This window comes from Tyto alba, unplaced genomic scaffold, assembly GCF_018691265.1.
Source record: "Tyto alba isolate M040663 unplaced genomic scaffold, T.alba_DEE_v4.0 Super-Scaffold_2, whole genome shotgun sequence".
Taxonomy (NCBI): Eukaryota; Metazoa; Chordata; class Aves; order Strigiformes; family Tytonidae; genus Tyto; species Tyto alba.
The window spans coordinates 56,424,240-56,451,856 of record NW_024881282.1 but is presented as its reverse complement, the minus strand read 5'-3'; the positions used below and the strand labels follow the sequence as shown (position 1 = coordinate 56,451,856).

The 27,617-nt window shown below is 43.7% G+C and overlaps 1 protein-coding gene across 3 annotated transcripts in view; it reads right to left on the bottom strand.

Moving 5' to 3' along the window:
• Positions 1-7,272: 7,272 nt before the first annotated feature.
• SLC38A1 (solute carrier family 38 member 1) overlaps positions 7,273-27,617 on the bottom strand; it is a 42,266-nt gene continuing 21,921 nt past the window's right edge. For 2 of the 3 annotated variants that reach the window (XM_033000033.2, XM_033000035.2), the window contains 12 exons: positions 26,964-27,037; positions 25,242-25,334; positions 24,847-24,928; positions 23,591-23,673; positions 22,631-22,689; positions 22,379-22,504; positions 20,184-20,263; positions 18,864-18,964; positions 15,548-15,666; positions 14,876-15,017; positions 14,670-14,767; positions 7,273-13,636 (listed from right to left, as the gene is read on the bottom strand). In XM_033000033.2, coding sequence (XP_032855924.2) covers positions 13,535-13,636; positions 14,670-14,767; positions 14,876-15,017; positions 15,548-15,666; positions 18,864-18,964; positions 20,184-20,263; positions 22,379-22,504; positions 22,631-22,689; positions 23,591-23,673; positions 24,847-24,928; positions 25,242-25,334; positions 26,964-27,037 — 1,159 coding nt within the window. In that variant the 3' untranslated portion in view covers positions 7,273-13,534. The remainder of the gene's footprint in view (positions 13,637-14,669; positions 14,768-14,875; positions 15,018-15,547; positions 15,667-18,863; positions 18,965-20,183; positions 20,264-22,378; positions 22,505-22,630; positions 22,690-23,590; positions 23,674-24,846; positions 24,929-25,241; positions 25,335-26,963; positions 27,038-27,617) is intronic. The other variant, XR_004408136.2, reaches the window with a different exon arrangement.

Sequence of the window (27,617 nt, the reverse complement as noted above, 5' to 3'; positions counted from 1 at the left end):
TCATTTATTCAAAGATTTTCCATACAGGACCAAAACTTATTACAGCTTTGCTTCGATGATGTTAGAATAATGTTCGTGTTAGTTATTACAAAGGAGCTGTGAAAGCTGCAGAGATACGTTTTTTATTATTGTCATTGTAATATCAGGATGCCATAAGTATAGGTGCCAAATGGAATCACCATTGATGCCACTTGGGTTACAGCGCAGCAGCACAACCCCTTAAATGGGTCGCTGGCTCCACAGGGAGAAGGTAGCTCGGTACCAGCAAAAAGGCAGTGTGGGTGGTGATGGGTGTGAGCACATTGTCCCTGTGCTTTGCTCTGTTCAGCTCTACAGCAGGCAGACTGCTGGCGGTCCCTCGAAAGCACAAAGGCAATGACTGAAAAATTGTGGGTTTATTATGACAAGAAAAGAATGGGGTGGATGACAGGCAGGACATCCAGTCCTAGCACCAACCCCGTGAGTTTGGGAATGGTTCAGCGAGCCTGTCTGGTACATGCGGTGAGTTACTTTTGCTCTCACATGGTTTGGGAACTTGACTTGAGGCCACGAAGCCGGCTCTGTCCTTCATGCCCGGCCCCAAAGAGCAGGCAGGCAGAGAGTGAGGGTCCCTGGGCAGCCCCGGAGCCTCAGGTCTGATCTGCCCCTGCAAAAATCCATCCATTGCTACACTGCCTGGGCAAGGGGGAGAGGGGAGGCACCTGAAAATTCTTAGGATCTTTATAAAAAGAAAAAGATAGTTTTCAATAAAAAGGCAGAGGGAATGCATATTTTAAGGATAAAAACAAAGCACATTTCCTGAATTATTATAATTATTCTAATAACGTAACAATATAATGAATGGTATTATTAATAATATTATTAAAATGTATTCAAATTGCTTATGTTTTGACACTGAAATTTCAACCAGAGGGCAGAGGCTGAATCAGACAGAAAAGGACAGAAGTGTTAAAAAGGGATTTATAAATAAACCAAGCTGCCTTATTCTCCTCCCCTGTCCTCCTCAAGGCCCTCAGCTGCAGAACGGCAGGGAAACAGGTCATCTGGCCAGCATCTCCTTGCCTGGCCAGCTCTGTTGGGTCTCTTGTGGGCACTTTCTTCCTTTGCAGCTTGTTTTGTGCTTCTCTGCAGAATACGTTGACCAGAGACTTCACCATCTTGACTGGCTGTGCACTGGGGGCAGTTTGAGACTCTCTCCTGAGGAGCAGCAGTATAAAATGCTGAGATGAGAGAGTAGCACATTACTAAAAATGAAAGCATGGCTCATCAAGGAACCTATATTTTCACACAAAGCTTTCTGACCCTCTGTCAGTCTTACCTTACCTCAATCCGTGTTAAGGTTGTATGTGCAACCTTTTCCTATTACTCCCCTTCTAGGCATCCTGGGTGACATGCATCTTGCTGGAGCAGCTCTTTATGGGGTCTACCAAACTCCTTTGGCTGTAAAGCATGCAAGATGGAAGACAGTCCTTCTAAAAGCACGATCTGCTGACTTGAAACAGAAGAAGCAGCAGGCACCCAGTGTCTTGCGGATAGGTTAAGGCCATGACAAGCAATGTGAGCTGGGCTGCTAAATGACACGCACATATTAGCATTGTGGTATGACTATTTTTTTCAGATGTTGAAGCAAAACACGAGGTATCCGTCTTACTTCAGACCTAACCCTGTGAAAAATGCTGTGAGTCCCAGTGAGGTTTGTGGTTGCCCTTCGTTTCCTTGCTGGGTGAGATGGATTTGTCCCACAGGTCATCAGAAGCTTGTGTGCTGGAGTAACATTTCAGCTTCTGTATGTTCAGATATAAAACAACAGTGCAGGAGGAAATACTTTTTGTGACTCAGTTTCACCAGAGTTGAGAGCAGATATATTTTCTGTAGCATGCAGTACTGCTGCAAAGCCTATTGGTTTAGTGCTAAACTGCTCGTCTCTGTTCTGATTTACCTCTTGACTTGGATAAGAATGATAAATTTGTGTCGGGAATTAGCCTGCATGTGTAGTCCACAAGGAGAAATCATAGAGCTAATGATATTTTTGCTCAACTGACTGTGGAGATGAGGAAAAAGAGCAGCAATAGCTAAAGACACACTTCGAACTATGAGTGCATATGCAAAGTAATGTTGTCACAAGAACAGAAAGGACGCTGGCACCCAGCTGGGAAATTCTCAATAGCCATCACTAGCCATGTTGACCTCCTCACATCTTGGGCCTCATGCATTAGTTGGGGTTTCACTGAGCTTTACACCTGCATTTGCACTTGGCTTTAATTTTTTTTATTCTCAGTTGAGATTTGCAATAATGTTGCTGTAAAAGACCTGAAGCTCCTACAGCTCCATTGTGGTAGTTTTCATTCCTTAAAATGTTTTCCTTGGCAGTGCAACACTGGTATCCTTTGCTGTTTATTTTCCTCGGTTTTTGTTGTTTCTCCACATCTTTTACAGAGTTAGTTTAAATAATCGTTCATTTCTTACCAAGGTTGGGAACCAATAAAATATAAATTCTGTATCAGCAATAAAAGATATAAAGGCTTGAAGCATGCCTAGCATTTCCCTTGCCCCCTCCATCCCCCCAAAGCAATTAATGTATAACTTAATATCTTAGTAAAGACCCATTAGGGCAGTTCTTCAGATTGTGAACATCTATGACATTTTATCAGATTATATAAATCTAAGGCTAATTCCATTGACCATAGTGGGCCTCAACCATTTCACAGAAGGCTGTGAACCTTAGAAAGTCTGTGGAAGTATTTCCTGGGAATAGCTCTGCGTATCTAATTAGTAAATTAGTCTGCTCCCTTTCAGCAGTGTTCCTACCACTTAGTGGCGGCTGCTAGTGACCTTTGTGAAATAAGATCTGTACCAACCAAAGATCTTTGTGGATAAATTTCTTTGCTCATAAAACTTGGCACTCTAAATGGCATCTTTGTGATACATTGATTATCTTTTATTTATTTGAAAATGTACAGCATTTGTATATGAGTGCTATATAGCTAATCTGGTCTATTGTAACTAGACTGTGGGTTTTCTGCCTTTGGCTCATCCAGATCTTCCTCAAAGGTCCCTTGGATTTACATTTTGCTGGGGAGATCCATGACAAGGACATATGAAATCTCTTTTGCACCTTTGAACCATAGGACATCCCAGAGTTAGTACTTACCCAGCAAGGTAGCAGAGGTGTTAGCAGCTGTGTACTGGGACAATACTGCCTTTGGTGGAGCACTTATGGAGGTCCACTGAGACAGCATCTATAAAGTAGTAGAGTTGGAAACACTGCATGGTCTTCCTGTGGGTAAATGCCCTCGTCCAGCCTGTCCCCTTGTGAAAAGTACACCTCTCAGGGCTGGCTTCCATGAATCCTGCTCTTTGTGGGTGTTGTGTTCATTGCTCAACTGTGCTAACCACGGTGTTTCCTCAGAGGTAGGTGGGTAGGTAAAGAGCATGTTGCAAGAAGTGTTTTCTAGCTATTAGTTTTGGCCTATTTTGTTTACTGGCATCTGGACTGTTTGTAAATACCAAAATAAAAAAAAGGTTTCCAATTTTAGACAACTGTGTTGAGCCCTCGGAGTGGTTTTTGGATATCCTCAGAGGAAGTATGGATTATTGCTGCAGTAAACAGGACTAGTTTTCTCTTGTGCTTGATAGAGGTTTGTAATGTAAATATAGACATGTTCTTACTTGAATTAACTGATCTCTAATCATCCGCTCTTTTAGGATAGTGAGATTGTCCCCAGAGAAGTCAAGGTGTGGGTGATGTGTTTGCCTGGAGTGTTGTAGTGCCACCCCACTTGCTCAGTGCTTTAGCTGGCTGCATGGTGTTTGCAGACTGCATGGGCTGCATCTTCTGTTTGGTGGGCTCATGCTCTGGGCAAGTTCCTCCTTGCAGCTGACCAGAGCAGGAGTCCCACCAAGAGCTGAGCTTGCCTTGGTGTAATCTGGAGCAGGTGAGGACATGCTGGAGCACTGGGCAAAGGAAGATAGTTAGGTGGCACGCACATGTCTGAGCACACTCCCTAGAGAGTACTCTGCATCTTGGTGGGCACTGGCAGCCCTGTACAAAAGATTTCAGGCCATTCTTTATTCCTCGGCACAGACCAGAGGTGAGAATATCATCCTTTCCCTGGATTAGGTTGGTCTTGAATGGTACAGCCAGTTATCACATCTTACTCTAGGAAATCAGCATTGCAGGTGAAGATGACACGTCTGCTTTTGTAGTGATACTGAATGCGTGTTGAAGCCATGAGCACACGTAGGACTCAGTTATTCAGGCTTTTTCATCAACCGAGTTTGACCGCTTCACTACCAGAACTCTTTAAGAAAACAAACAATTTCTGCATTCCTGGGGTTTATTCCATTAACTGTGGGGACGGGATTCTGGTTAAAATAATCTGCCTCTGTAAAGCAGAGAAGTTGACCCTGTTTGTTCTGCCTGGAAAGATGCCAGTTAGTGCTCTACTTGAGTCAAAATTTAACAAAGGCTTGAATGTTCCTGTGCCTGTTGCTCAACAAGATTGTTTATCAATTTACAGGGAGGCCATGGTGCCTTTTCAAAGTGCTGCTGGAGGCCTGCCAGAAGTAGTAACAGAGACTGCGCTCATTGTTTAAATGCCACTGGATGTGAGAATGGCAGACTGATGCCTGTTTTCCTTTCATTTTATGATAATCTAATTGAAAGAGATATATAATTCCTTGTTATGTCAAGGAAGTTGTTTCTCCAGCATCTGGTACTTCTCTGATTATCTACAAATGGTATCTGAAAATTAATAGGAGATCCAGCTTTCATGGAAGCAATACTAGTGGGAAGTGTTGCCTGCACGAAGCCCGAGGAGACATCACAGTTTGCAAGAACTGTCTTTGTCAGTGAACATATAATTTTCCTTTTTTTTCTTTTTTTTTTTTTCCTAACATCCTAGTAAATTACAGGCTTTGGTTATGATTTGAATAAATGTGTTCTACAAATGTTGTAGCATCTGTATGCTGCTGTTTTTACTGCAGCCGTTGTACAGGTCATTAATCTGATCTCACGTCATAAAAATTTCTCCACCCTCTTCACGAGTTTCTTTGTTATCATAACACTTTCCAATACCTTGGCGCCTAACTCTGCTACGCTGCCTTATAATTACCAGGGGTAGAACAACTGCTCTTTTATCCTCGTCGCTCTTGGCTCCCTGTGGTGGTGCTGCCCAGCCCCGCGCTCGCCGCATCTCTGCAGCAGACTGCACATCCAGGAGCTCCGGTGGGCTGGTCCCAGTGGCTGGAGAGGCATCTGGCCAACAGGCCCTCTCCTCTTATCCTCCTCGGCTGCTCGCCAGCACGAGCTCATGGCACGAGCCTGGAGAGGGGAAAGGGCACCCGCCGATGCTCCTGCCTCTGATACTTGGTTTGAACCTTGCTCATCACTGCCGAACACCTCCGCGCAAGTGTTGTTGCCATCCAGTGCTGTGCAAGGGGAATGGTTGAGCGAACCCCTCCTAAGCAAGCTGAGGGGAGCCGGCAGCTTTGCCTGGGCTGCGGGGCAGGTCTGTAGCAGGCAGCAGTGGGGGTCATCTAGCTGTTGGTAAGCTTATGGGAAGTGAGCACTGTTGGGAAAACAATGGGGTTTGGAAAGAATAATTTTGGGGAATTTACCTGACCACAGATCTCAAAAGGTATTCAGGAAGGAAGAGCTCATGGGACCATGTCATGGGCATGGTTAGTGCCTGGTAAATTCAAAGGGTGTAGTCTGAAGTAATAATTGCCACCAAAAACCAGGTGAATTTTTCATTATCTTCACCACCTTTTCATAACTGGCAAGAGGACAGTGCTTAAGTTTTGCTGACCACTGGGCAAACACTTTCCCAAGGTGACATAGCAGGCAGGGGGAGGAGGATCTGGTTACCTCCAGGAAAAGGACCTGAGACTAAGCCAGGTGGCATTTTCCAAGGAGGGATTGTGGTTCTTGTTCCTGTGGTATGTTCTGACTCCTGTGATGATATGCTTCCCTCCATTTTTTCCAGGGCAGCAGCCTCCGTGGGCCCATAGCACAGGGATCTCAAAAGAGGGTGGCTGTCAGCCAGGCACCACCATCAGCCTCACAAGGTGGCTTTGCTCTGCAGATTGGCTCCCAGACAGGGCTGGCTCGTGCCACTTCAGCCCGTCACAGTTTACTTCCCTAGCCCTATTGTCTAAGCCTTGGCCGAACTACACCTTTTTCCAAGAATCCCAATAACCTCATGTTTTTCAAGCAGTGAGCCATGGCAAGGCTGAGGCACACTAAGCCAGCAGCGCTGTCCTTTGCCAGCACCGTGGCATTTAGCAGTGTAACACCAACAGCTTTGAGTCTCCATTTTCTGTAAGTTGAAAGAGAAATGAATGGCACTTGATGTTTACAGAACACATATGTCAGGCTGCCTGAAAGCTTATGTCTAACTGCACTGGAATCTGTGTTGAGAAGTCAGTATTTCAGCCAGAGATTGCTAGCACAACTGACTGTAAAGCAAATGGTTCTGCTGTCCTGCATGGGTCTGAGAACAGGGTGTAAGAAGCAAAGCCCATGTTCAGTTTATCATGGGTTTGTGATTAGAAACGCTTGGAAATGGACTTAGCACTTGTCCCTCACTTATCATCTCCACTTTCTCCATGCTTCACTTAAAGTTGGCTTGAGTGCTTACCTCTTGGTGTAGTGGGAAATGAGATGCTTTAACAGTGGCCTGAATTTGAGCTTCAGCTTGAAGACTAACTGCAATTTCACATGAACTTAAGTCAAACTAAGACCCTGCTTGAACCATATTGGGGAATCTCTTCCTTCAGAGCTGCATCCCTTGACCTAGGAAACAGTAATTTTCTTTTCCTTTGTCAACCCCAAGTAGGGACTGGTCAGATGAACTCAGAGATCTGGCTGACATTGGGGATACAAGAAGACCACGTCAAGCCAGAGGCATGAGAAATGCTGCCATCTTCAGCAACCCCAGTCTGTGGTGAACATATGTCCTAGCTTCAGGTCCCTCTTAAACTTTATCGGAAACTTTATGTTAATGCTACATAGCCATCTATTGATGTTTTGCTCTATATACTGCACCAAGTCTAGTAGAGTTAGCTTTGCAAGAGCTGGATGCCCTGAGTTCAGTGAAAATACTTGTATAAGAGCAGGGAGCACATGCTATTTAAGGCATTATAATGATATATAGTCACCCCTTTGAAAGAATGAGTATGGCCCCAACATTAGTTTAGATCACAATTTTAATGTTTAAAAACTATAGAGGTAACAGAGAGATTATAGAACTTAATACAATTTTTTTTTTCATTTATTTACACACAGAAACTGAAAATCTGCATCGTTTATTTGGATATGAGCAGCACAAAGTATGGTGATGTTAGCAGGAGCAAAATATTACCGATGACTCACTTCAACAACCTATTAGAGACGAGCTCATATCAAGCATACATCATTCAAACAGTATTGTTTATACTGGATCTGGGTGAGCCTTAACATACCCTAGGACACTAAAAACAGGTTTCTATAAACAAGTTAAAGTTCAAGTCTTGTGGAAAAATACCTTTACAGTTTATATTTTGTTGGCTATAACACTGAAAACAAAACGTACACTTGTATTAATTTGAAAAGCTCTGTAGAAGTAACTGCATATAGTTTTTTTCCTCAAATTTGTGCTCACGGTGAAAGCAAACATAATTTCAAGTTTCATTTTCATCCAAGACCATAAAGTAAACATGGGAAAAAAACCCCAATTATTTTAAGATGCATTTCTCAACCTCAGTTTTTCAGCAGTCCTGAAAAAACTTTTTTCCCGTGCTTTACCAGTGAGAAAGTCTACGCAAGGCCCTTGACGGAGGCACTCTCAGGACGTACACAGCCCTCCCCTCCCATCATCCGCAGCCCTGGACACGCAGCCATCCCACGACCAAACTACTGGCCTCTGCCCGTTGGCAGGGTGGGATGTGCAAGCCATCCCTGGCTGGGGATGCTCTCGTCAGCCTCAGGTGCTGGTGTTTTGGTCGTATGATAGCAACGTGCCTGGGTCTGCGGCGGAGGAGCAGCCGCAGGACTGCAGGAAGGGAACAGGCTAGAAATGGCACAAATTGCTCTGGTAGCTGCCCACCCCTGGCTTGTAGTGCTTTTTTTCTGAACTGCAGGCATTTCTGGTGGCTGAAAATGGGAATGCAAAAGTCCTGCCCTGACTTCTGTTTGTACTAGTTGGGTAAATACACGCATGGATACAACATGGCATAACGCTGGGTCAAACTGCTGGCTGCAGTTTGCTCTGGTTCGGCATAAAGCCTTTCCAGTACTTTACTACCACCTGATCTCAGCTGAGGAGGTGAGAGGTACCTGCGTACCAAAGGGGCCTTTTACAAGGGAGATATTTTACCCAGCAGAAAGACTGGCTAACTTGCTGATGAGAAAACAGGGAGTCATGCACTGGAATTAATCCTAGCAATTTCATTGGACCTTTTATTTCGCTTTTTCTTGTTACATTAGCAATGTAATTATAATTTCAAGTTTAGGATTTAACTTGTGAACTTTTGAGAGAAAGGAAAGGATATACATTTTGCTAAGTCAGAAGCTAAAGTATTTGTATTTCTATTAAAATTATTCTTAATATTCAGAGCCTATCTCAACACTTCTATATCTTAGGGGATAAACAACTGCAAAAATATACAGCATCCTATTTATTTACAATATATATATGTACATAAAAATGAAATTTCCTACAATACAACACAACTGCATAGATTGGTCTTCAGAAACATAGGCATGTGTACAATTTGTGAATTCTAGACCTTTCCAGCCCTATAATTTTTATTAATTAGTTCTTTTTTTTTTTTTTTCTTTTTTCACAGTTTGTTACAGAAATCCTTACATTAGATACAAATAAAACATTCTTTGTGTAAGTTACAGGAACTAAGGATCTTCCTGACTCCAAGGGCTCTGGGGAATTGTTTAAGAAAGCACCCTGGCGCCAGGCGATAAAGCCATCTCGTGGAGCTGCTGATGGAGCCGAGTACATTCTGCTGTGCCTTTCTCCTACAGGCACGGAACGGGGGACAGTAGGACTGGAGGTGGGACACCACCATATGGAAAGAGTTTTGTTCTGACCCAGATGCTCTTTAGCCTTAATGTAAGGTTCAAGCAAAGAAACTTACTTGTTTAAAGATAAGCTAGACATACCATTCATTGTTACTTTTAATAATATCAGAGAGCTGTGGTGCTTATGCATTGTAAGGCAGATGTACAGACATAGCCCCTGTATCACCAAACCTGTGTTTGCATGTGTGACCTATTGCAAGTGGAGCACAAGCTATGGGCTGGTGTGTGGCTCAGGGCTGCAGCCCTCAGGAGCGGACGGGCATCCCCATCCCTGACCTCGCAGGATGAGACCCACCATCCTGTCCTGGGCCTGGGCACGGGCCGGGCACCACGCAGTCCGTGTCAGAACAACAGAGGGTCTGTGCCGGCCACGGATTTGGCATTGGCCCTCTGACCAAGAGCAAGCATCACCCTGAGAGGTCACTGCTCCTGAGATACCGTTCCCAAATAACAATTTAGTGCGTTTCACTTACTAGGTGTGTTTGCCATCGGACAGAGAAGGGCAGCTGTATTCTGCAACCATAAGGGTGCTTTAAGCTCATGACTATTTTCTTTGCAATGTGCTGTGGACTAGGAGAGGCAGGAAGGCTGTCTTTTAACTGTAGGATTAACTCCTACGATCTTATTAGGAGCCCCTGCTTCTAATTAGTCCTTCCTTGTCCCTCACCAATCAATTGTTGCTGTATGCAAACAAGAATTTCAAAGTCTTTTGTTGTAGTTATTAGGAGCAATTTTGCATCCAGTCTGACATTTGCAGTGCTCACAATAGTGATAAACTCTCTATGAAAAGAAAGCATGCTACCACCTACTAAGTAGATACGGTACTCTGGATTCTATTATTTTAACAACAGAGAAACTCCTACAGCATTTCACTGTGCTCTTAAAATCCTAGCTAAAATGTGGGACTCGTACATTGTTGGCTACAAGTTCACTAGTCCAAATGAACTGAATAACAGCAGTACATTTTACAGATAACCTCATACAAATATTGTCATCCATCACTGATGTTGACAGTTACAGCAGGGTCTATTGCATTCTGTTAAGAATGTATAAACCTGATGAGAAAACAAAAAGCACGTTATTTCACGTTCATTACCACAGACATCAATAAACACATGATTCCTTTCCATAAATACCTATAAATATGATGCCAGTAAATCAGTCTAAGCAAAATTCCCTCTTTTTTTTTTTTTTTTTTTCAGAAACCCAGAAACAAAGTCTGTTTAAAGACTCAGAATTTTGGGTATCTATTTTTTAGTATCTAAGATATGCTTTGATAGTCCAGTACCTGGGGTAATTTCATTCTATGCACACACCCAGATCATTCTTCTCCCTATTTATCCAGTAAAACTCCAGTATACAAATAAACCAGGAAAAAGAAGGCAGAATAGCAAAGAGGAGAGAGAGAGGGATAGCGATGGAGGAGATTTGGGAAGATGCAAGGAGCAATCAGTCACCCAACAACCCTTCAAGTTGAAGAAGCTGGGTGCCAAAACTCAATGGTTGGTATTTTAAACACAAGACTACAGACTATGGCGGGGAGTGGGAGATGTTGCAGTTGTGACCTTGCTGGGACCCTGTGCAGCAGATCAGACCTCTAGCTCATACCTGGATACTTGAAAGTTGGTCACAGGATCTCCTCTCTCACAACCCCCCGATGCACAGAGCTGCACTGCTCATAAATCAGTAGTAGAAAGGTAAAGGGGGGGGAAGAAAGCAGGAGAGCCCCGGAGCATCTTGAAGATAACACAGTACAGCATTCTCAGGTCTGAGTTAGGTTTTTTAGGATAAGATCCAGAGAGATTATAAGGCACCTGAAAACGTGACCCCAGCAAGCTGAGTCAGAGAATGGAGTGAGATGCTGGGCTCCTGCTGCAGTGACCAGGGAGGGTTGGGTGCCTGCAAAAGGGGAGCCACAAACTTACACCCCGAGCTGGGAAGATGCCTGCAACAAGCAGCGAGGAGATAGGAACCAAGCATAGGTTTTTCTCTGCAGAGCTTGTCTAACCCCTGGGCTCATAGGCTCGGGTATGGACTCCTCTGTGAGTAAGGGCAGGGATCAGTCTTGTAAAGAGACAGTGCAGAGAACTGGAGACCTGCACCACCGCAGGCAAGGGTTTGAGACCAGCCAAAGGAAAGCACGAGTGACCTTAGCCTGGGGGTTGCAGGTAGCTCAGCAGTTTGTGTGTTCAGTGCTGGGCTGGAGGGTGTTTGGGAGGAAGGATGCTGCACCAGAGACCTTGCTGGGAGCCTGTGACTGAAGGTCTGAGGGGCCATGAGGAAGATCGAGTAAGGGAACCCTGCTCTGCAATCTAGCAGGTCACTCTGCCCAGAGAGAGGAGGCTTCCAGTTTTGTTCTTGCTGCTGGGCTACTCCAAGGACTTGGGCAGCCTGCAGAGTCTACTCTGCCTTATTTCTGGATCACAGTGGAGTATCAACAGAGCAGGGTACCTCACTGCCTAGGCCGAGGTACAGATCTAGAAGTCCAGGTTTAGTAGGCTTAGTTTCTGCAGCATGAACGCTCTGCATCTCAATGCCCAAATTCCAAGGAAGGCCCCAAATTAACCTCTCTGGATGTTATCCTTAGAAACCAACTGTCAACATCCTGAGAAGTGCTCTGTGGTCTCAACTCTGTGACTTCAAGCCATGTAGGACACGACAATGGCAACTGAGGCAATTCAGTAGCTCACACAGAAATCTCAAGATCCCAAATTCTCCGTCCCTAACCTTAGAAAAAGCAAGCTGCAATGACAGCTTCCCCACAGCTGAAGACAGTCTCCTTCCACAGTTACAATGGGAGTCGGCAATGAACCAGCTACTGGGAGCAAGAGGGTCACTGCATACTGACAGGTATGGCTGGAGCATACCGCGGGCATCACTCAGCCCTGGGGTGCGAAGTGGGGCTCCCTTCAGCCATCGGTTCTTTCAGTGGGAGCCAGGATCATGTTTTGAGACGCTTTTGAGCTCACACGGTGAATGACACAAAGTGAATACGTTTACGCTGGCAGTGCACTAATAGAAGATGCCTGCTTAGGATGGTTAACAATCACCTGCTTAGCATTTGAGTCTCTACAAGTAGTTCCCTACACCAGCTATAAGGCATTAGGCAGATGCTTATTTTGTGGACAACAGATGCAAGTTACAGTGTTTCTGCTAGTAGTAATCAAATGTCTTTAATTATTATGGAGAATCGATGAGAAATGTACATGAAACATTTTAGATATAAAGTGTTTCTGTTTGTTTAAAGAAATGTTAGATTTCAATTTCCATTAGAAATCCAGTAGTTTGGCAGGGTGAGTCAAATCCTGCTCCCACTGCTGCCAGAAACCCTGCTGATTTCAGTGGGAGGAGGGCAAGACACAAGAGAGGAGCCAGTCTCTACAAGGTATGCACAAATGAATCCCAGAACGGAAAAAGCATGAGATATGATTAAATGTGCAGGATTTGATCAAACTGGAGTTTTGGTTGGGTTTTGTGGGTTTTTTCCCTTTTTTTTTTTTTTTTTTTTTTTTTTTTTCTCTGAGAGAAGTGGGGCATGAGTAAATGGTTTAATGCTGAAGAAAATGCAGACTTCCAGTGGAAATCTCCAAGTGTCTGCTGCTTTTCAGGCTCAAGCACTCATGGTCTGGGGTCAAGCCTAGTTCTGGTCAGGCTCCAACTGAAGTGTTCCAGGGGAACAGTGGCTGGTGGTGATGGCTGTCCTGCTCTCTGCACCCCATCACAAAGACACACACACACACATAGAGGTCTGCACCCAAAGCCACGAAAGGGCCAAGCCCTAAAACTAACTCCCTCACCAGAACATCAGAGAGAAGCACCAGATTTAGGACCTACGCTTATCCAACGCTCATTTACACTCTCATGGTGCTTTTCGTGCCCGTATCCAGAATGGCAGGTACACTTAACCCAGTGAGGCAAATGTAGCACGAAACAGCAACAGAACAAACAAACAACAAACCTGATACGTACAATTGGAGAGCAGAGTTTTGGCTAAATAGACGGGGGGGGGGGGGGGGGGGGGCGGCAAGGAAAGGGTGTGAACTGACATCACTGCAGTTGGTATTGGTAACAACAGGCGCTGCTGCCCTAAAGGAGCAGAGCTTAGGGTTGAAGGGGTAAGGATAATAATGGAACAATGCAATTCATGGGTGGAAGAGGGGAAACAAATTAATTGTGATGAATTCCTATGAGCAACGCTTTAGATAGTCTCACAGACAATTAACACAGACTTAGCGCTGATCTGCTAACTCGGTATCGGGGAAGAGAGTGATACTCCTGTTGGAAAAATGGGTCTGTTTTCTGCAAGAAAATACACCCATAACAGTATTTTCAGTACTGGATAATCATTATTTGGATTTGATTTGAGTAAACTCACAAAAGATGGAATAGATAACAGAACGGATGGTTGTGATTTTGGTGTGTAGCAAACAGGGGTGTCTTCTCAGAAGGGGGTGAACTTTAGTGGCCTTCCCCACTACCTCCTGACTGTACCCAGTCGTAGATGACCAAGGGAATGCTCACTAGGGAAAACATTATCCCCAGTGCCAAGAAAAGAGAAGCCTGGAACAAAAAAGAGAGAAAATAAATGAATAAAAAGACAATTAATTCAAGTGTGTTAAATTCTCCTCTTAAGGAGATTTACAAGGTGATGTATCAAAATTATCAACTAAAATGGGATAGCACTTCTGGTAAAGACAAGACCTACAGATAATTAAACAGATTACCATCATTAATAATTACTCGCTGAACACCAAAACCAATTTTTTTCTCCTTTCAATTCACTTCTTAAACTCTGATCATCCCTAAAGATGATTAAGCGAGTCTGGTTTTAGGACCAGTTGGCTCTGCTCTTTTCAAAGCCTCACGGAAATAAGTATACTCTTCCCATTGGATATGTCTCCATTAAAGTTCAGCCCTTTCACCCTGGGGTCTGTTCATGGAACCACAAGCGAAACACGGGTCTCCTGCCTGTCTGCTCAGAGCAGGAAGGTCTGACCTTACGATGTTTCCAGTGTGCACCCCATTAGACTGGGAATACACAAGAGTGTTGTGTGTTTTCAGCTGCAGCAATTTCTGGGGCTCACAGGAAATCTTTCCATGGCCCACTCCCATCTGCTTATACATGCCTAAGGGTTAACATTTCAGCCGGCTGCTTCTGGTGGAAGCACCCTAAGTCTGGCTCAGGTCCATTAAAACCATGAGGAGTACCACAAACGGAGCGCTTTGCACACTTTCTGGATCAACACACAGAAACAGAGAAAGTTTTTGCTGGGCTGAAATGTTGGCTGAAGCGGGCTGGAGGGGAACCTGCACCCTGCTGGCAGCTATGGCTTGCCAGCCGGGAGAAGAGCCCCTTGCCCTGCAGAGAAGGGCCCCCCCAGAACACGAGGTGCCCTGCCCAGTACGGCCCCTCCACTGGGAGAGCCCCAGGGTAAGCGAAGGAGAAGGGCAAGCATGGCTGCCACCTGGCTTAAGCAAGGGGAGAAAGTAATGCAAAGAAGCTCACACATACGTTCAGGTTAGGTACACTTTGCATCTAGCACACTATAAGGAATGACACGACAAAAGCATTGCATGGGAAAGGAATGCATACCCAAATCCTCTGAGTCAACTTGGATCCATCCTGCTGTGTAATTTTTAAATACAACGATGAAGGAAGAATGAAAATCAGCATATTGGCAGAAGTGACCCCTGTAAAATTCCAATAAATTAGTTTTGTTAGCTGTCAGCAACAGCTAATTTTTGTGTTGCTGATTAGCAACTGTCTTTTATTAGTAGTACAAAACCAGGATACTGTACCTACAACTCCGAAAATATCTTTCATGGTTGGGATAAAAATGACTAACAGGTTGATGATAACCAAAAGAACAAAAGTAACCAAAACATGACGGCATAAGTCAAATTTTGTTTTTCTAGCCAGCTCAAATAATGATGAACGCACCTGTAGGAAGAGAGAGAGAGGTCTCTGTCAGGAATAGCCTGTAAGCCAATTCAAAGCTTCCCATGTTTGTTTTAACCAGTTCTTCATGTGACAAGCTCTGCATAGATTTGTCAGAAATTTCGGGGTCTCTGATGCAATGTCCTTTGAAATAATCCTTAAAATTAATATGATATTTCAAAACTGTAGGTATAAATGCATCTGAAGTAGGATACCGCTCTCTTTCCAACATGTCTGTTGGCATCCTTCTGCACTTAAAGGTCAACTTCACCTCTGAGCCTGCTCCAGAGAAGTAATGTGAAGTAAGAGGGGGCTCTTGTGGATTCAATTTAAAACAGATTTAAGACCAAAAGTGACTAATTTATTTCCTGCAGGGAGAACTTCTCCAGAAGTTAGTGGGAGTCTGGTGTGGGAAAAGACTGACCCAAACTCAAGCTCTTTTTGTAGCTGCAACATCACTGCCTCGGCAACTGCTGGAAATGCCGTGTGGATCCGTTACCGACTTCCAAATCGCACGGAGCTTTTTTACTTACAGTGAAAAACAGCACCGGCACCGTGAGTATCACCGCAACGATCACAGCCAAACGCACCGTCAGGATGAGGATGTCATCTTTGCTCTGATACTTGTGAAGCAGATCTGACTGCACATTGTCTATGGAAAAGACAGTAAGATAAATGTTCTGGCGAACAGGCAATTGGTTCACAAAAATCATGGCTTAACAACAGCCTTCTTGAACAACAAGTGATTTATCTGCAAACGAAAGAGTATGGAATGAAACATTCTTGAGTTAAAACAGCGCTTTGAAACAAATCCTAATGATCCCATTATTCAAGATTAATCCTTTGGAGGCCTGAATTTAGGAATGCATCCTAATTCAAGACAGCACATGCCTAAGACTAAGGTAATTTTCACTGTAGGAAAGACAACAGTGAGACATACACAAAAGCTTGCTTACATATATAAAAAAATAAGTAAAGTGAAATAAGCTATTTCTAATTGGTTTCGTGGGCTTTTCTTTTTAAAAAAAGTTTCAAATGATATAAAAATAACCACATGCACTGCAACGGCTGAACTTAATATAAACTACAAGGTTTTGAGCTATATTAGTCTAAACAGCAAATAAACTTCCAGCAAAAAGCAGTGCCCCTGTTCTCAACCAAGAACAAAGCCTGTCTCGGGTCAGCTCTCAGTGGGACGCTCTGACATTTGCACTCAAGTCCCTCGGCAGCTCCTCCGAGGGCTGCCCTGGTGGCTTTTTCTCTTGAACCTACCACCCCCCCCGCCCCGGTAGCGCCTGCAGCTCAGCCCCACAGGGGCCGGCAGCCCCAGCAGCCAAGACAAATCATGGGGGGGTGGTGCCTAAGGGGGGGTGGTGCTGGCAATATTTTAATATGACCACCTGCAAAAATGTTTCTTTGAAGCTGTGATAAATAGTGTAGAGGGGGTCTGTGTGTGCTAACCAACAGGAAAATCAAGTTGCTGAGGGACCTATGTGTTTGCTTTTTAACTTTTAGGTATCTAGGAGCAATAACCTCAGGGGGTGGCTGTTAAGCACGCCACAAAACATACTCTCTGCCCCTTTTTAGGCTCATGTTTTGTTTCTACCTGCTAATCTTAGAAAGCTGGCAGTAAAACGTAACAGCTCATAAACCAAAATCCTTAAAGGGAACTTGGTGGCCACGTCTAATTTAAAACCTTTGGCACTCGGTAAAACCTCACGTATTCCTGGAGGCAGAGGGATCTGTCCTGCGGCGAAATCTCTACGCTCCCCCCAGGACCCCTTTCTGAGGGAGACCACGGGTGAACACCACCTATGCAGTGCTTGAATCCCCACCAGGAGAAAGAAAACGCTCTCCCACCTCCCTGCAGATTAGGAGTGGGGTTTTCAAGCCGGGCACATGCACAGCTTCTGCAACACAGAGCTTACTCTGCTCCTGCAAGCACAGACTGCAACTTCTGTACCGCTCACGGACTGCAGCCAGGTAGGAAGTGAAGGGCAAGGCTTACAGTTGAAGGTCTGTTTTCCTTTCAGCTAGATACACCACAGAGCCCAACCACAGTGTGACCTTTTAGGGGAAGAAAAACACCTCTTTTCTGTAATTCTGCAATGTAAATATAGTCATCACTGCAACACTTTTGAGAACACAGCAAACAGACAAGTACTATTGGTGTAAAGAAGAAATGGCCACAATAAAAATGCTGTTCTTACCCAGGTAAGGGTAGAGAAGAGGGTTAGAAAACTAAGCAAACGTATGAAAGGTAAGGTCTTGTCAGTCTCAAGGGGAAGAAGGATCAAAGTGGAGGAGTTTTATACTCCGCCCGTGTGTCTGTTGCTGCCTGTCATGGCACTGACCCTTGCAGAAGCCCCAGCAGAGCCGCACAGCTTCCACCCGCGGGCTCTCGGTGCTGGGGAGCAGGGACGCCTGACGTGGGGAGAGGCACACCAGACACCCCAGGGATTCCTCCGCCATTCCCCCTCGGGAGGGCCAGAAGGACGCAGCCCCTACCTCCTCCATGGACTCCAGACCCTCGTCCTTGAGGGGTGTGGGAGATTCCCAGAGGGGAGCGCCACGGATCTGCCTCCTCAGATCCCTGGGGCAATCACATCAGAATCTCCTCCCTGCCAAAGCGAAGGGGTCCGTGCTGATTTACACCCACTTGCTCCCTGGGGCTGCTAATTTGATGCATTTCTATGCAAATGTGTTAAACAGGAGCAGCTGGATGAGAATGGCTGTTGCTGTTGTCACTTGCAGCGTATTTGCGGTTTTATTGGGAAAATTAGAAGAGATGACCTCAAGTTACTTCAACGCATGCAGACTCAAGGCCTCATAATCAGAATGAGAGCCTGAGAAAACAAATATGAGATAGGTACACCTTTGAAGAAAAATGCCACATTTCATATTTACTTATTTTCTTTCTCTTGCAATACATGGCTCACAAGGAACGGTATCATGAATGAGGAGATTGTAACAAAAAGGTCACTTGGAATAGGGTGGAAAAGACTGATGACCTTTTGGTGACTCTGAGGTAAAAGGCAAACAGCAGTTTTGTCACGTGTCTTGTAACCTCTTAATGGTCCATGGAAAAAGACACTACTTTTCAACATTCCCATTATACTGGAACAAGGGAGTACCTTCCTGGGCAACATTCATATTTCATCGTACTTTATTTAATAATTGTGCCTTTAGGGCATACATGTTGTATCATTTAGCAATACAACATCATTTGTTTGTTTCTTTAAGTGAATTGATAGGTATGAAAAGAGACAGGGTGCATGTCTCCAACACTGAAATAACCATCCTTTGGTGGCTGAGCTGGGACAACACTCGAAGCTTCCCCACTGCCAGTTTATTTAACCAAGACCTGAAGGGGTCAGCTGAAGGGACACAGGGAAAATATTTGGTCCTTTGCCTATACGATGAAAGCATCAATAAGAAAATGAAAAAGCTGTGATGGCTGATTTGATACTCATTTCCTAGGACCTGCTCTCAAATCTGTCTCATTTTATGCAGATATGAACACTTCAGTCATTACCAATGTACAACATTCAGGTGAGGACATTGGAACTAAAATCTTTAGTGGGACCCAGCTAATCCCCAATTCTGTTAAACAAATCTCTCCCTCATCTTTTGAATATGCCTTTTGCAAATAATACTTTCACTTGTGCGTTTCATCCACTGGGGGAAAGGAGGAAAGGATTTGTCCCTTCAATATAAAAACTTTAAGGAAAATGATTTGAAAAAGTATTTTAATATAAGTGGATGCGACTTTCTGTTCCAGCTGGGATACACTATTGATTTCATATGTATTCCCTTTATACTTTGATCAGTAAAGAACTGCATACTTACCATAGAAAGTCAAATAGCCAAATATGGCAGTCATAAAGTACATCACAAACATGGCAAAAAATGAGATATTTGAAACCAACTGCATTTTTTTCTGTGAACGGCTGGAGAAAGAAGAAAAAAAAAACATAAAAATGGTTGGGCTGGATTTTTCAATAGCTGTTAAAAAATGTATTAAGTCTTTGCATAAATATAGTAATTCTGGGGAGACTCATGAATGCATTTTCTTTCAAAACAGGAATTCATTGACAGCTGCACAAGGAAGGAAAGGACTAGGGAAAATGGACCTTACTTGGGGCTTAAGTCAAGAAATGGTGGGTCCGCCCTGTGGCTCTGATCACTGGCTGTACCCTCTGAAACAGAGTGAAGGGTGAAGCCGAGTGGAGAGGGAAAGCCCTTGAACACTTCAGTAATTAAATTAAAAGGTCAAAATAAAGGAAGAGTAAAATTGTACAGAAGGAAAAAAAAAACATTCTGAATGTTTGCAAAGAAATATTTGTGTCCTCATAGGTAGAAAATAATGTATGTAGACCACTGTAGACCTGTAAAATAGGTTAAGTGTAAACATTTCATTTTTAGATATTTGTTCTGAAATATTCACATTCCAGTACCTAAACTTAGACTTTTAAATCCACAGAGGGATGCCTGAAATAAGCACCTGGGAACCTGCTGAAGTCACTTGAAACTCAAAGGCACCCAACTGAGTAGGTGGGACCTGAGGGCACCCAATGGTCTGACTGAGCCTGTCCTCTCCCGTGGGGCTGCCCCCATGGCCCAGGACCCCACTGCAGCCCCCCAGGGCTGCCAGCGATGTCGCAGCAGGGCTAGTCTCCAGCTCCACACAACCCTGCCCAGCCAGAGGTGTCAGTGAGAAAAGCCGTACCGACAAAGGTCTTTTAGTACAGGCGAGGCTGAAAGTCCTTCTTTTTCTTTTTTTTTTTTTTTCTTTTCCTGGTAATGCAACAGATTTTTAGTTGCACTGGGACAAACACCGTTAGCTGAACAAACGCCTCTACCCTATGCCAAATAACGACCAGCACAACTTGGCTCTCCCCAGGCTGCCGTGTACTTTCAGAGAAAAATCCCAAAGTATTGCATTATCCTCAACCTCCTTCACCCCCGCCCCAGCGGCTCTCCTGGGAGGCCAGATTTTTCTAGCTGACAGCCACGCTCGTTGGCTTGTTGGGTGTTATTAAAGCACATCTCCTCCGAATGGCACAAATGACTCAGAGCACCTCTGCTCTAATATTTTCCATCTAAAGCAATTGAAAACAATTAAATGGGGAAAAAAAAAAAAAAAAAAAAGAGAGAAAGGCTGCTTACTCTTTAAGTTCGCTGTAAATCGGGAGTACTGACGGGTGGCACACAAACGCAAAAGCAATGGTGGGCAAAGCGTACACGGTCTGTTCAGAGAGAATTTCAGAAAAGAAGTTAAGAAGAAGTAATTGCCCCAGAGGCGTGAAGAAATGATCCATGTTCAACTACCTCAGCTCCCAACTCTTTGGACTCTGCAACTGAACATTGAGAGCCTTCAGAGAAGGCAGAAGACCTGTCAATTAGCACGTATTTAATGAAATATGGAGAGCAGTGCTCTTTCAATGGGAGGACGAAGTCTTTGCGTTGGTCGCGTGAGCACAGTCCTGACTCTGCTCACCGAGCACAGCGCTGGATGCCATGTGGCTGCTGGTTTTGCTCCCTGGGATGGGTTTCCCTGCCCAGCTACTGCCACCGGTACTAGCACACCATCACGCATAAAAGGGACATATGGTGGGTCACCGCTACGCTACCCTGCCTTGGCATGGAGAGGGGTGCGCACCCATGGTGCTAAGGCTGAAGTCCTGAAGAGGAAGCCCATTTCCAGACTGTAAGAAAAGAGAAGAGGAATGCAGAACTTACAAATAAATGGATATTTCAAGGTACCAGACTGAGTCCCTTCATTTCCCAGGCCAACAAAAGGGCTAGGAGGGCTGTGGAGGGAGCATGCTTTTCCTTGGGGAAAGAGAGAGACCGTTACGTCACCAGGAAGTGTAGGAGGCCTCCGAAGGGGGATCTCACCCCCTTCTCCACCAAAAACCTGAATGGGTTTCAGTCTTCAGTGTACAGCCAAACTTCACAAATGATCTCAGCACCGAAGAACTTCCATTCTCCCCAGGGAATGGGTATGAGCAGAGATCACATGAAAAACAGGTCCTCCTGCGAGGACAAAATGAGTCCATCCCTACAGGCAGCTCTCCCCAGCCCTCTGAAATATGCTCGCACTGGCCACAGGCATCCCCTTCCCACAGAAGCCATCCTGGGGGCACGCCCCAGGCCTGACAGAGTCAGTAAATACACTGACTGCCCTCCAGTGGTCCTTCCTCACCCGGGCCTGTGCTGCCTCCCCTCCCTCACTCACAGCACGCTGCCATTGTGGAGTGTCCACCCATGGAGGTATTCAGAAGTTGCCCAGACATGGTGATGGGCAAGTGGCTCTAGGTGGCCCTGCTTGAGCAGGGGGGTTGGACCAGATGACCTCCAGAAGTCCCTGCCAACCTCAGCCATCCTCTGACAGACCAATCCTTCCGATGTGTCTCCACTGACTCTGAGGCAAATGCTGACACTTACTGTAGGAGAAGAAAACTGCCCTTCAACGCCATCTGAAATATACCTGCACTTAAGCTGCTATTGCACACCAAGTTAACTAATTCTCAGTCTGTCACACTGGATCTGGGCTGAAGGCTGCCCCCAACTATAGAAAAGTGCTCAGATTGGCTTCCTCAACTGAAGCTGGTAGGATGAATTTTAAAAAATTTGATTTTTGCACACATATGCTACACATGCCCATTACCCACAAATGCAACTGTGACACTCTGAGGACCCTGCCCTGCTGGACAAGGCGCTGTTTAACACGCACTGCGCCCCAGCACAGCTGACAGGAGCAATCCTCCTTCTCCCATAGCTACAGCCAGTTGCTCTTTTGCATCCTCTTGGCATAACGTTTCCTGCAGCTGTGTGGCGATGGAGGAAAGCATCCAGCTGAAAGGCAATCAAATTTTTGCTGGATTAGCTTTCAGCTGTATCCTTTTTGCAATCCAGTTCACCATATGGCTGTGGAAACCTGTACCCTGTCACAAAGAAGTGGTTTGTGTGGAGAAGGAGAGAGGGATTACTTCTGGGCTTTGGATGGAGGAATGGCTTACTCAGCCTCTGCTGAACTACAGCCTGAAAGCACAGTTGCAGCATGGATAGTAAGAAGCAGTGGAAAGGAAAACTCTCCCAAAGAAAGCATTAGTTGTCTGGTGGTAGCTCGGGCTCACAGCCTTAGCACATCTACTACCAGGGCAGAGCAAGACTACAAGGAGCTACATTCAACACAGCATCTCCGTAAGACTAGGCGAGACCCACTGGGCATTCACCACTGGAGCACGAGTGGAAGCATGGAGAATCAGGGCCTATGTGGTGCTGATCAGATTAAGAACACGGGGTGTAGGTGCATATATTATGGAAATTAAAAATAAGTATTATAAAAAGAAACATACCTTGGAATTAAAGATAACATACTTTGGCTTACACATATGTTCATGTGCTGAGCTATTTGATAGGATAGATGATGTTGCATTTAGCTCCGATCCGCCACAGGGAATTTGAAACTTCTTGTAAATAACCTGGAATAAAAGCAGAAGACAGCTAATGGCTAAAAATAATCATAAAAGGCAAGTTAAAACATCAGAGAAATTGTGAATATCCTATCAAATAACTCTCATCCAACAAAGAAAGCAAGCTGAACTTACCACTACCAGGAAAAATACCATGCAGCTTAATGAAAATCCACTGGTATAGCCAAGATACCCTAAAAGAAATTAAAAGGAAATCTCACACAAAATTATTTTATTAGCCATATCTTGATTTTTACGTCTTTTTGCTGCTTCATGAAAAGTTTAAATGTATTTAATATGTATCATGAGCTTCTGGGCAGGACAAAAGCACGTCCTGCGGGTGTGGGAGTCTCCCATTTCGCAAGCCTCTGGGCTTTCAGACAGACCTGAGCTTTGCTCTGACGTGTTTGACTTCCTGAAGGTTACACTTACAGCAGTTAAACTACTTTTACTTTTGAAAGGGGCTGTGATAACTGAAACAAACCTGAAAATGTGCAATTGCAATCAGAACATGACCCAGATTCCCCGATATGAGCCGTGTCAGCTGAGTATGGGTTATTTCCTCAAAAGGAAGATGTCAACAGGACTTCAGTGCCAAAACTCATTACGTGGTTTTAAAAAATACATTGAGTACTTACTGGCATCTTTGTGGATTCAAGCACATTTGAAAATGCAATCCTGTGTACACATTTTACTTCAAAGTACAATACCTCGAATTAACTTTACCGCTAAAAATTTTGATGCTAATAGGTAAAGAGATTATTTTTTGTAATCTCACAATTTGTGAACTTATTTTTACACATAAAATAGAATTGCCTTATGAAATGAAGACCATCTTAACTATAATTTTAAAAATCAATTTCCACAGTTGTATGGATGACGCTGGTTTATACTGAGTTCAACCACCGTGATAATTTAGGCCTACTTGATCCAAGATGCATGAAACATAGCTCCTGGACCAGGGAGGCTGCTTAGGTTACAGTGAGAGCACATTTTTTTTTTTTTTTTTGTTATAGTTGAGGTGCCAGTGTGGCTGTCAGTGGCATGATGTCTGGGCTCCTTTATTTTATTCCCACAATGGCATTTGCATCTTACCTAAGTTCTTAAGGAGACATAAAGGGAGGATTATACCAAACGTCACTGTGACAACAAGAATCCGTCCATCCACGTACCATGCCCTGCATAAAATATTAAAAAAAAGCCACTATGAGTGCACCTTAAACCTTCTCCGGTTTTCCTCACAGTCAGTCATCCTCTTTGCTGCAGTTATAGAGCTATTGTTGGTCTCCCTACCCTACAAGCTCTTACAAAAGGAGATGGGGTCCACATCTAAACTTTCTAGACTTGTTAAGTATCAAACCCTTAAAACATGGCACTGCTGACCCAGATGCAGCAGATTTTCATAGTCATTAGACAAAACATCACTCTCCTGCTGAGGTCAGTGAGTGGGACTGAGAGGCAGAACAACACCCTCCGTAACCTGATATAGGCCACCCTGCCAGGACGAGGAAAGATGATGCAAAGGGCCACACATACAGCACAGTGGGGCCGGGGGGGCCACCACAATTCGTTTGCTAAACCACTCGGGCATGTGCCTGGAGTGGCAAACTGGGCTCCTGCCAGCTGGCAAGCGCTAGCCAGGCCAAGGCTGCCTCTCCTTCTAGCAAAGCGGTTTGAATCCTGCTGGAAAGCAAGACAGGGGAGAAGGGAGAGCGCTAGTGACATTCTGTATGACCTATTTCCAATGTGCAGTGCAATTCAGAATGAAAGCCCGAGGAATGGGATCTCTATCTTCTTCTCGTGCACTCCAGCATACCATATAACCCAGTGCAAAGGATATTTACCACTATAAAGAAATACCACCCCTCTATTAAAGAAGCTGGCAAATGTCAAGGAGCAATAAGTGGCAGAAACCTAAGTATAATATTCTGCTGTTTTCATATGCCAGTGTTGAAGGATTTCATAGCATGGACAGTGTTTCAGGGCAAAATCTTGTAAGATGCTAAGAACACAGGGAAATACATAATAAACGTCCATTGTTCCAAATATCTTCAAGTGTTGTCTAACACTGTAAAAGATTGGATCCTATGGTAAGACGTTTGTATAAATCACAGTTCTTCATGAAAACCTGGTGTGTGAAGAGAATAACCAGTGATGACTTAAATTTTAATTTCCTATCCATCTTCTTTTCCTTCCCAAAGTTGTCTTGGTTTTTATTAACCCCTTGTGAAAATCTACTTTGACAAACTTAAAGAGTATCTAACACGTAAGAGCTTTTTTAAGCATATGCTTAAACTTATCTACAAAACATTAAACTCTATAATCTAATCACCAAAATTAATTCAACTTACGAAAAAGATTCTTCTTTTCCCATTAGAAACTTTATGGCAGAAGGCAGCTCATTTTTAACTATGAAGAGATAGCTCAACATTGCTGGAGGAAGAAGAAAGTCAGTTTAAAAAACAGGTAAGGTATTTTGCAGAACAAATACAGAGAAGCATCCTGAACCTTTTTCCACATCAGCATCTGATGGTAGAAGACCCTGAACTATAATTGACTGTAAACTACTGATCATTCAGTAACACAGCATTTTTAAAGAGCTGCATGCAAAGTGTTAACCACAGCTATACCGAGGAGCATGAAGATCCTAAAATGTCACTGAGAGGAGGAATGTGACTGGTTGGTAGCTGTAACATTACTAAGATGTTCCTGGGTTTTGTTTTTCAATACCCCTCATCTCCTTTACCTCCAACGTTCTGGAGAGATGTAGATCCAAAGACAATCATTTTCCCTGGGGTACCAAAGACCTGCTCACCCAGCTTTTCATACACCATGCAGCCTGAATGAAAAGAAACGAGGAGAAAGGTAACAAATACACCAGCAAAAGCTGTTGAGTTGAAACAGTTATGATTCCTTTTCAGCTAACCAGCCATATCTGCCCTCTGCAAGTAAATAGAGCTCTCTTGTAATTACTAGAGCTAAAGCTTATGTAGGAATGTTTTCTTGACGTCTATAAATGTTATCATTGGCTACCAGTCACTTTTGAAATTGAAGCTCTTAATGAGGCTACTAATTCCCTTTAATGAGTCTGTCTATACCCCTAGTGACATGTTAAGTTCTGGTATACCCATCCTGGCAAATTAAGGTTGAACCCGCAATGAGAGTGACGTAGAAAGCCTCCTCTCCAGACAAAACTCGCTACAGCAGGACCCACAGGTCACCACTGGCAGTCTGGCCAGCACACACAGTTCTGCAATTCTGCAATTTTGCTTGCTTTGACTAAATGATCCAAATGATCCAAATGAGGTTTACAGGATGATTTACAGTTTCTAATGACGAAGCTGTAATCTGTGAAGTCTCAGTGTGGTATGTTTTTAGTAAAAGCAGGGAAAGGTGTAAATTATAACTAAAACTTCTTTTTAAATATCTGTCAAGCTTGAAGAACTCCTATATTAATTGGTTCATGTTTCTGTTAAATGTTTTTTTTCTTGGCTGTGATTTAGGCTGAGAAAAAGACTGGTTATTGTGAAGATGGTGAGATACATGAGAACAGAAAGAGAAATATTACAGACATTATACCGCACAGATGATTTTAAAAATGCATCCCATTGTTTGGTTTTCTCTATATTTCCTTATAGCTGACATTTCTGCTTTGAAGTTTATATAAACAATAAGTTTGAGCTTAAATGTACCAGCAGCATAGAAACCAGGGCTTAGATTTGGGAAACTAACAGGGCACAAATGTGTCCACAATTAGGCATATGTACCTAATTTTATAGGCAGTTGCTGCCGTTATACATGCTATAACAGTAACTCATGTGTCCAAATTACATATTAAAATATTACCGTGTTCTTGTGCACAGATAATTTTAAAAATCTGGCTTCAGAGATTGTTACCCAAAGAAAGAGATTCTTTGACTCTTCAGAGCACAGTGACTATTAACACTGTAGGTAAATTCTAATTTCTGTATTTAGAATATATTTTGCTTACAGATACTTCTCTCTGTGGGGGAGCTGTTTCCTTTTATTTTCTTCTAGGATACCTTGTACTTCACCAAAAAGGCTATCAGGAATTTCACAGTAGCTTTTAAGGACAAACTGTATTTCCAGGTAAGCTTCACCATAGACAAAGATTCATTATATTTCATTTGCAATTGGTTTTGTAATACAGAGAAACTATATGAGCTGTTCCTTCTACCTCACCGAAGACTACAGTTCACAGTAGCAAACTCACACTTCGTCCAAATTTTTTCTCTATATAGTGATGTTCTGATGCTGTTCTCCACTGCCGTGTCGTAAATTCTTGTTAATTCTGGCCTTTTGACTCAAAATGTGTTAGGCCTTTCTACTGTGTCAGCTAAGTAATAGAAACTCCTATCTTACACAACGCACCTGGACTTATTTGAGCACTTTTCAGCTCTTGTTCTTTACAATTCTACTGAAATGGTATAATAACATCTTAAATTACCTGTTTCCTTTGAACACACCAACAGGAGATATATTGAATAAATAGACAGCAGCGTCACTGAAACCAAAAGCAGCCTACAAAAGAATCAAAAAGAAAGCTTACTGTAACAGCTGAGCTCTAACATTGCAGTATTTCATGTCAGGTCATATTCCTGTTGATTCCAAGATAATTTTTATACTCTTCTAACAATGCAAAAAGCCCTAAAAATACATGTGATTTACATGCTGTTTGTAGTTCCACCATACTACCGTGGAGGCAGAAACCCCTGCATGCAGAGGGATTCAACCAAGTAAAACTTAGCAGAGCTGCAGAGCACAGCTTGTCAGGGAGTTACATTTCCCCATATTGAAAGAAACAAGAATGAAGATGTCTTCTCAGATAGGAATTAAGATTTAATCACAGAAGGGATGAGCCAGGTATATCCCTCACACCCACTCTAAAGCTTTTTTCCCTGGAAGCAGAGTAAAAATTTGAAAGGGAAGTCCTCCATATAAGGACTTCCATACCAAATGAAAGCATCTTTTCCAAGGACATATTTCATATGTTACCAAAAGGGAGCACAAACATCTTTTTATGTGCCTCCCAGTGCATAAGGAGGGGGAAGAGGAGGGAATTTAAGGCTTGACTGGCTTCCCTTGGGAATAAAGGCAGAAA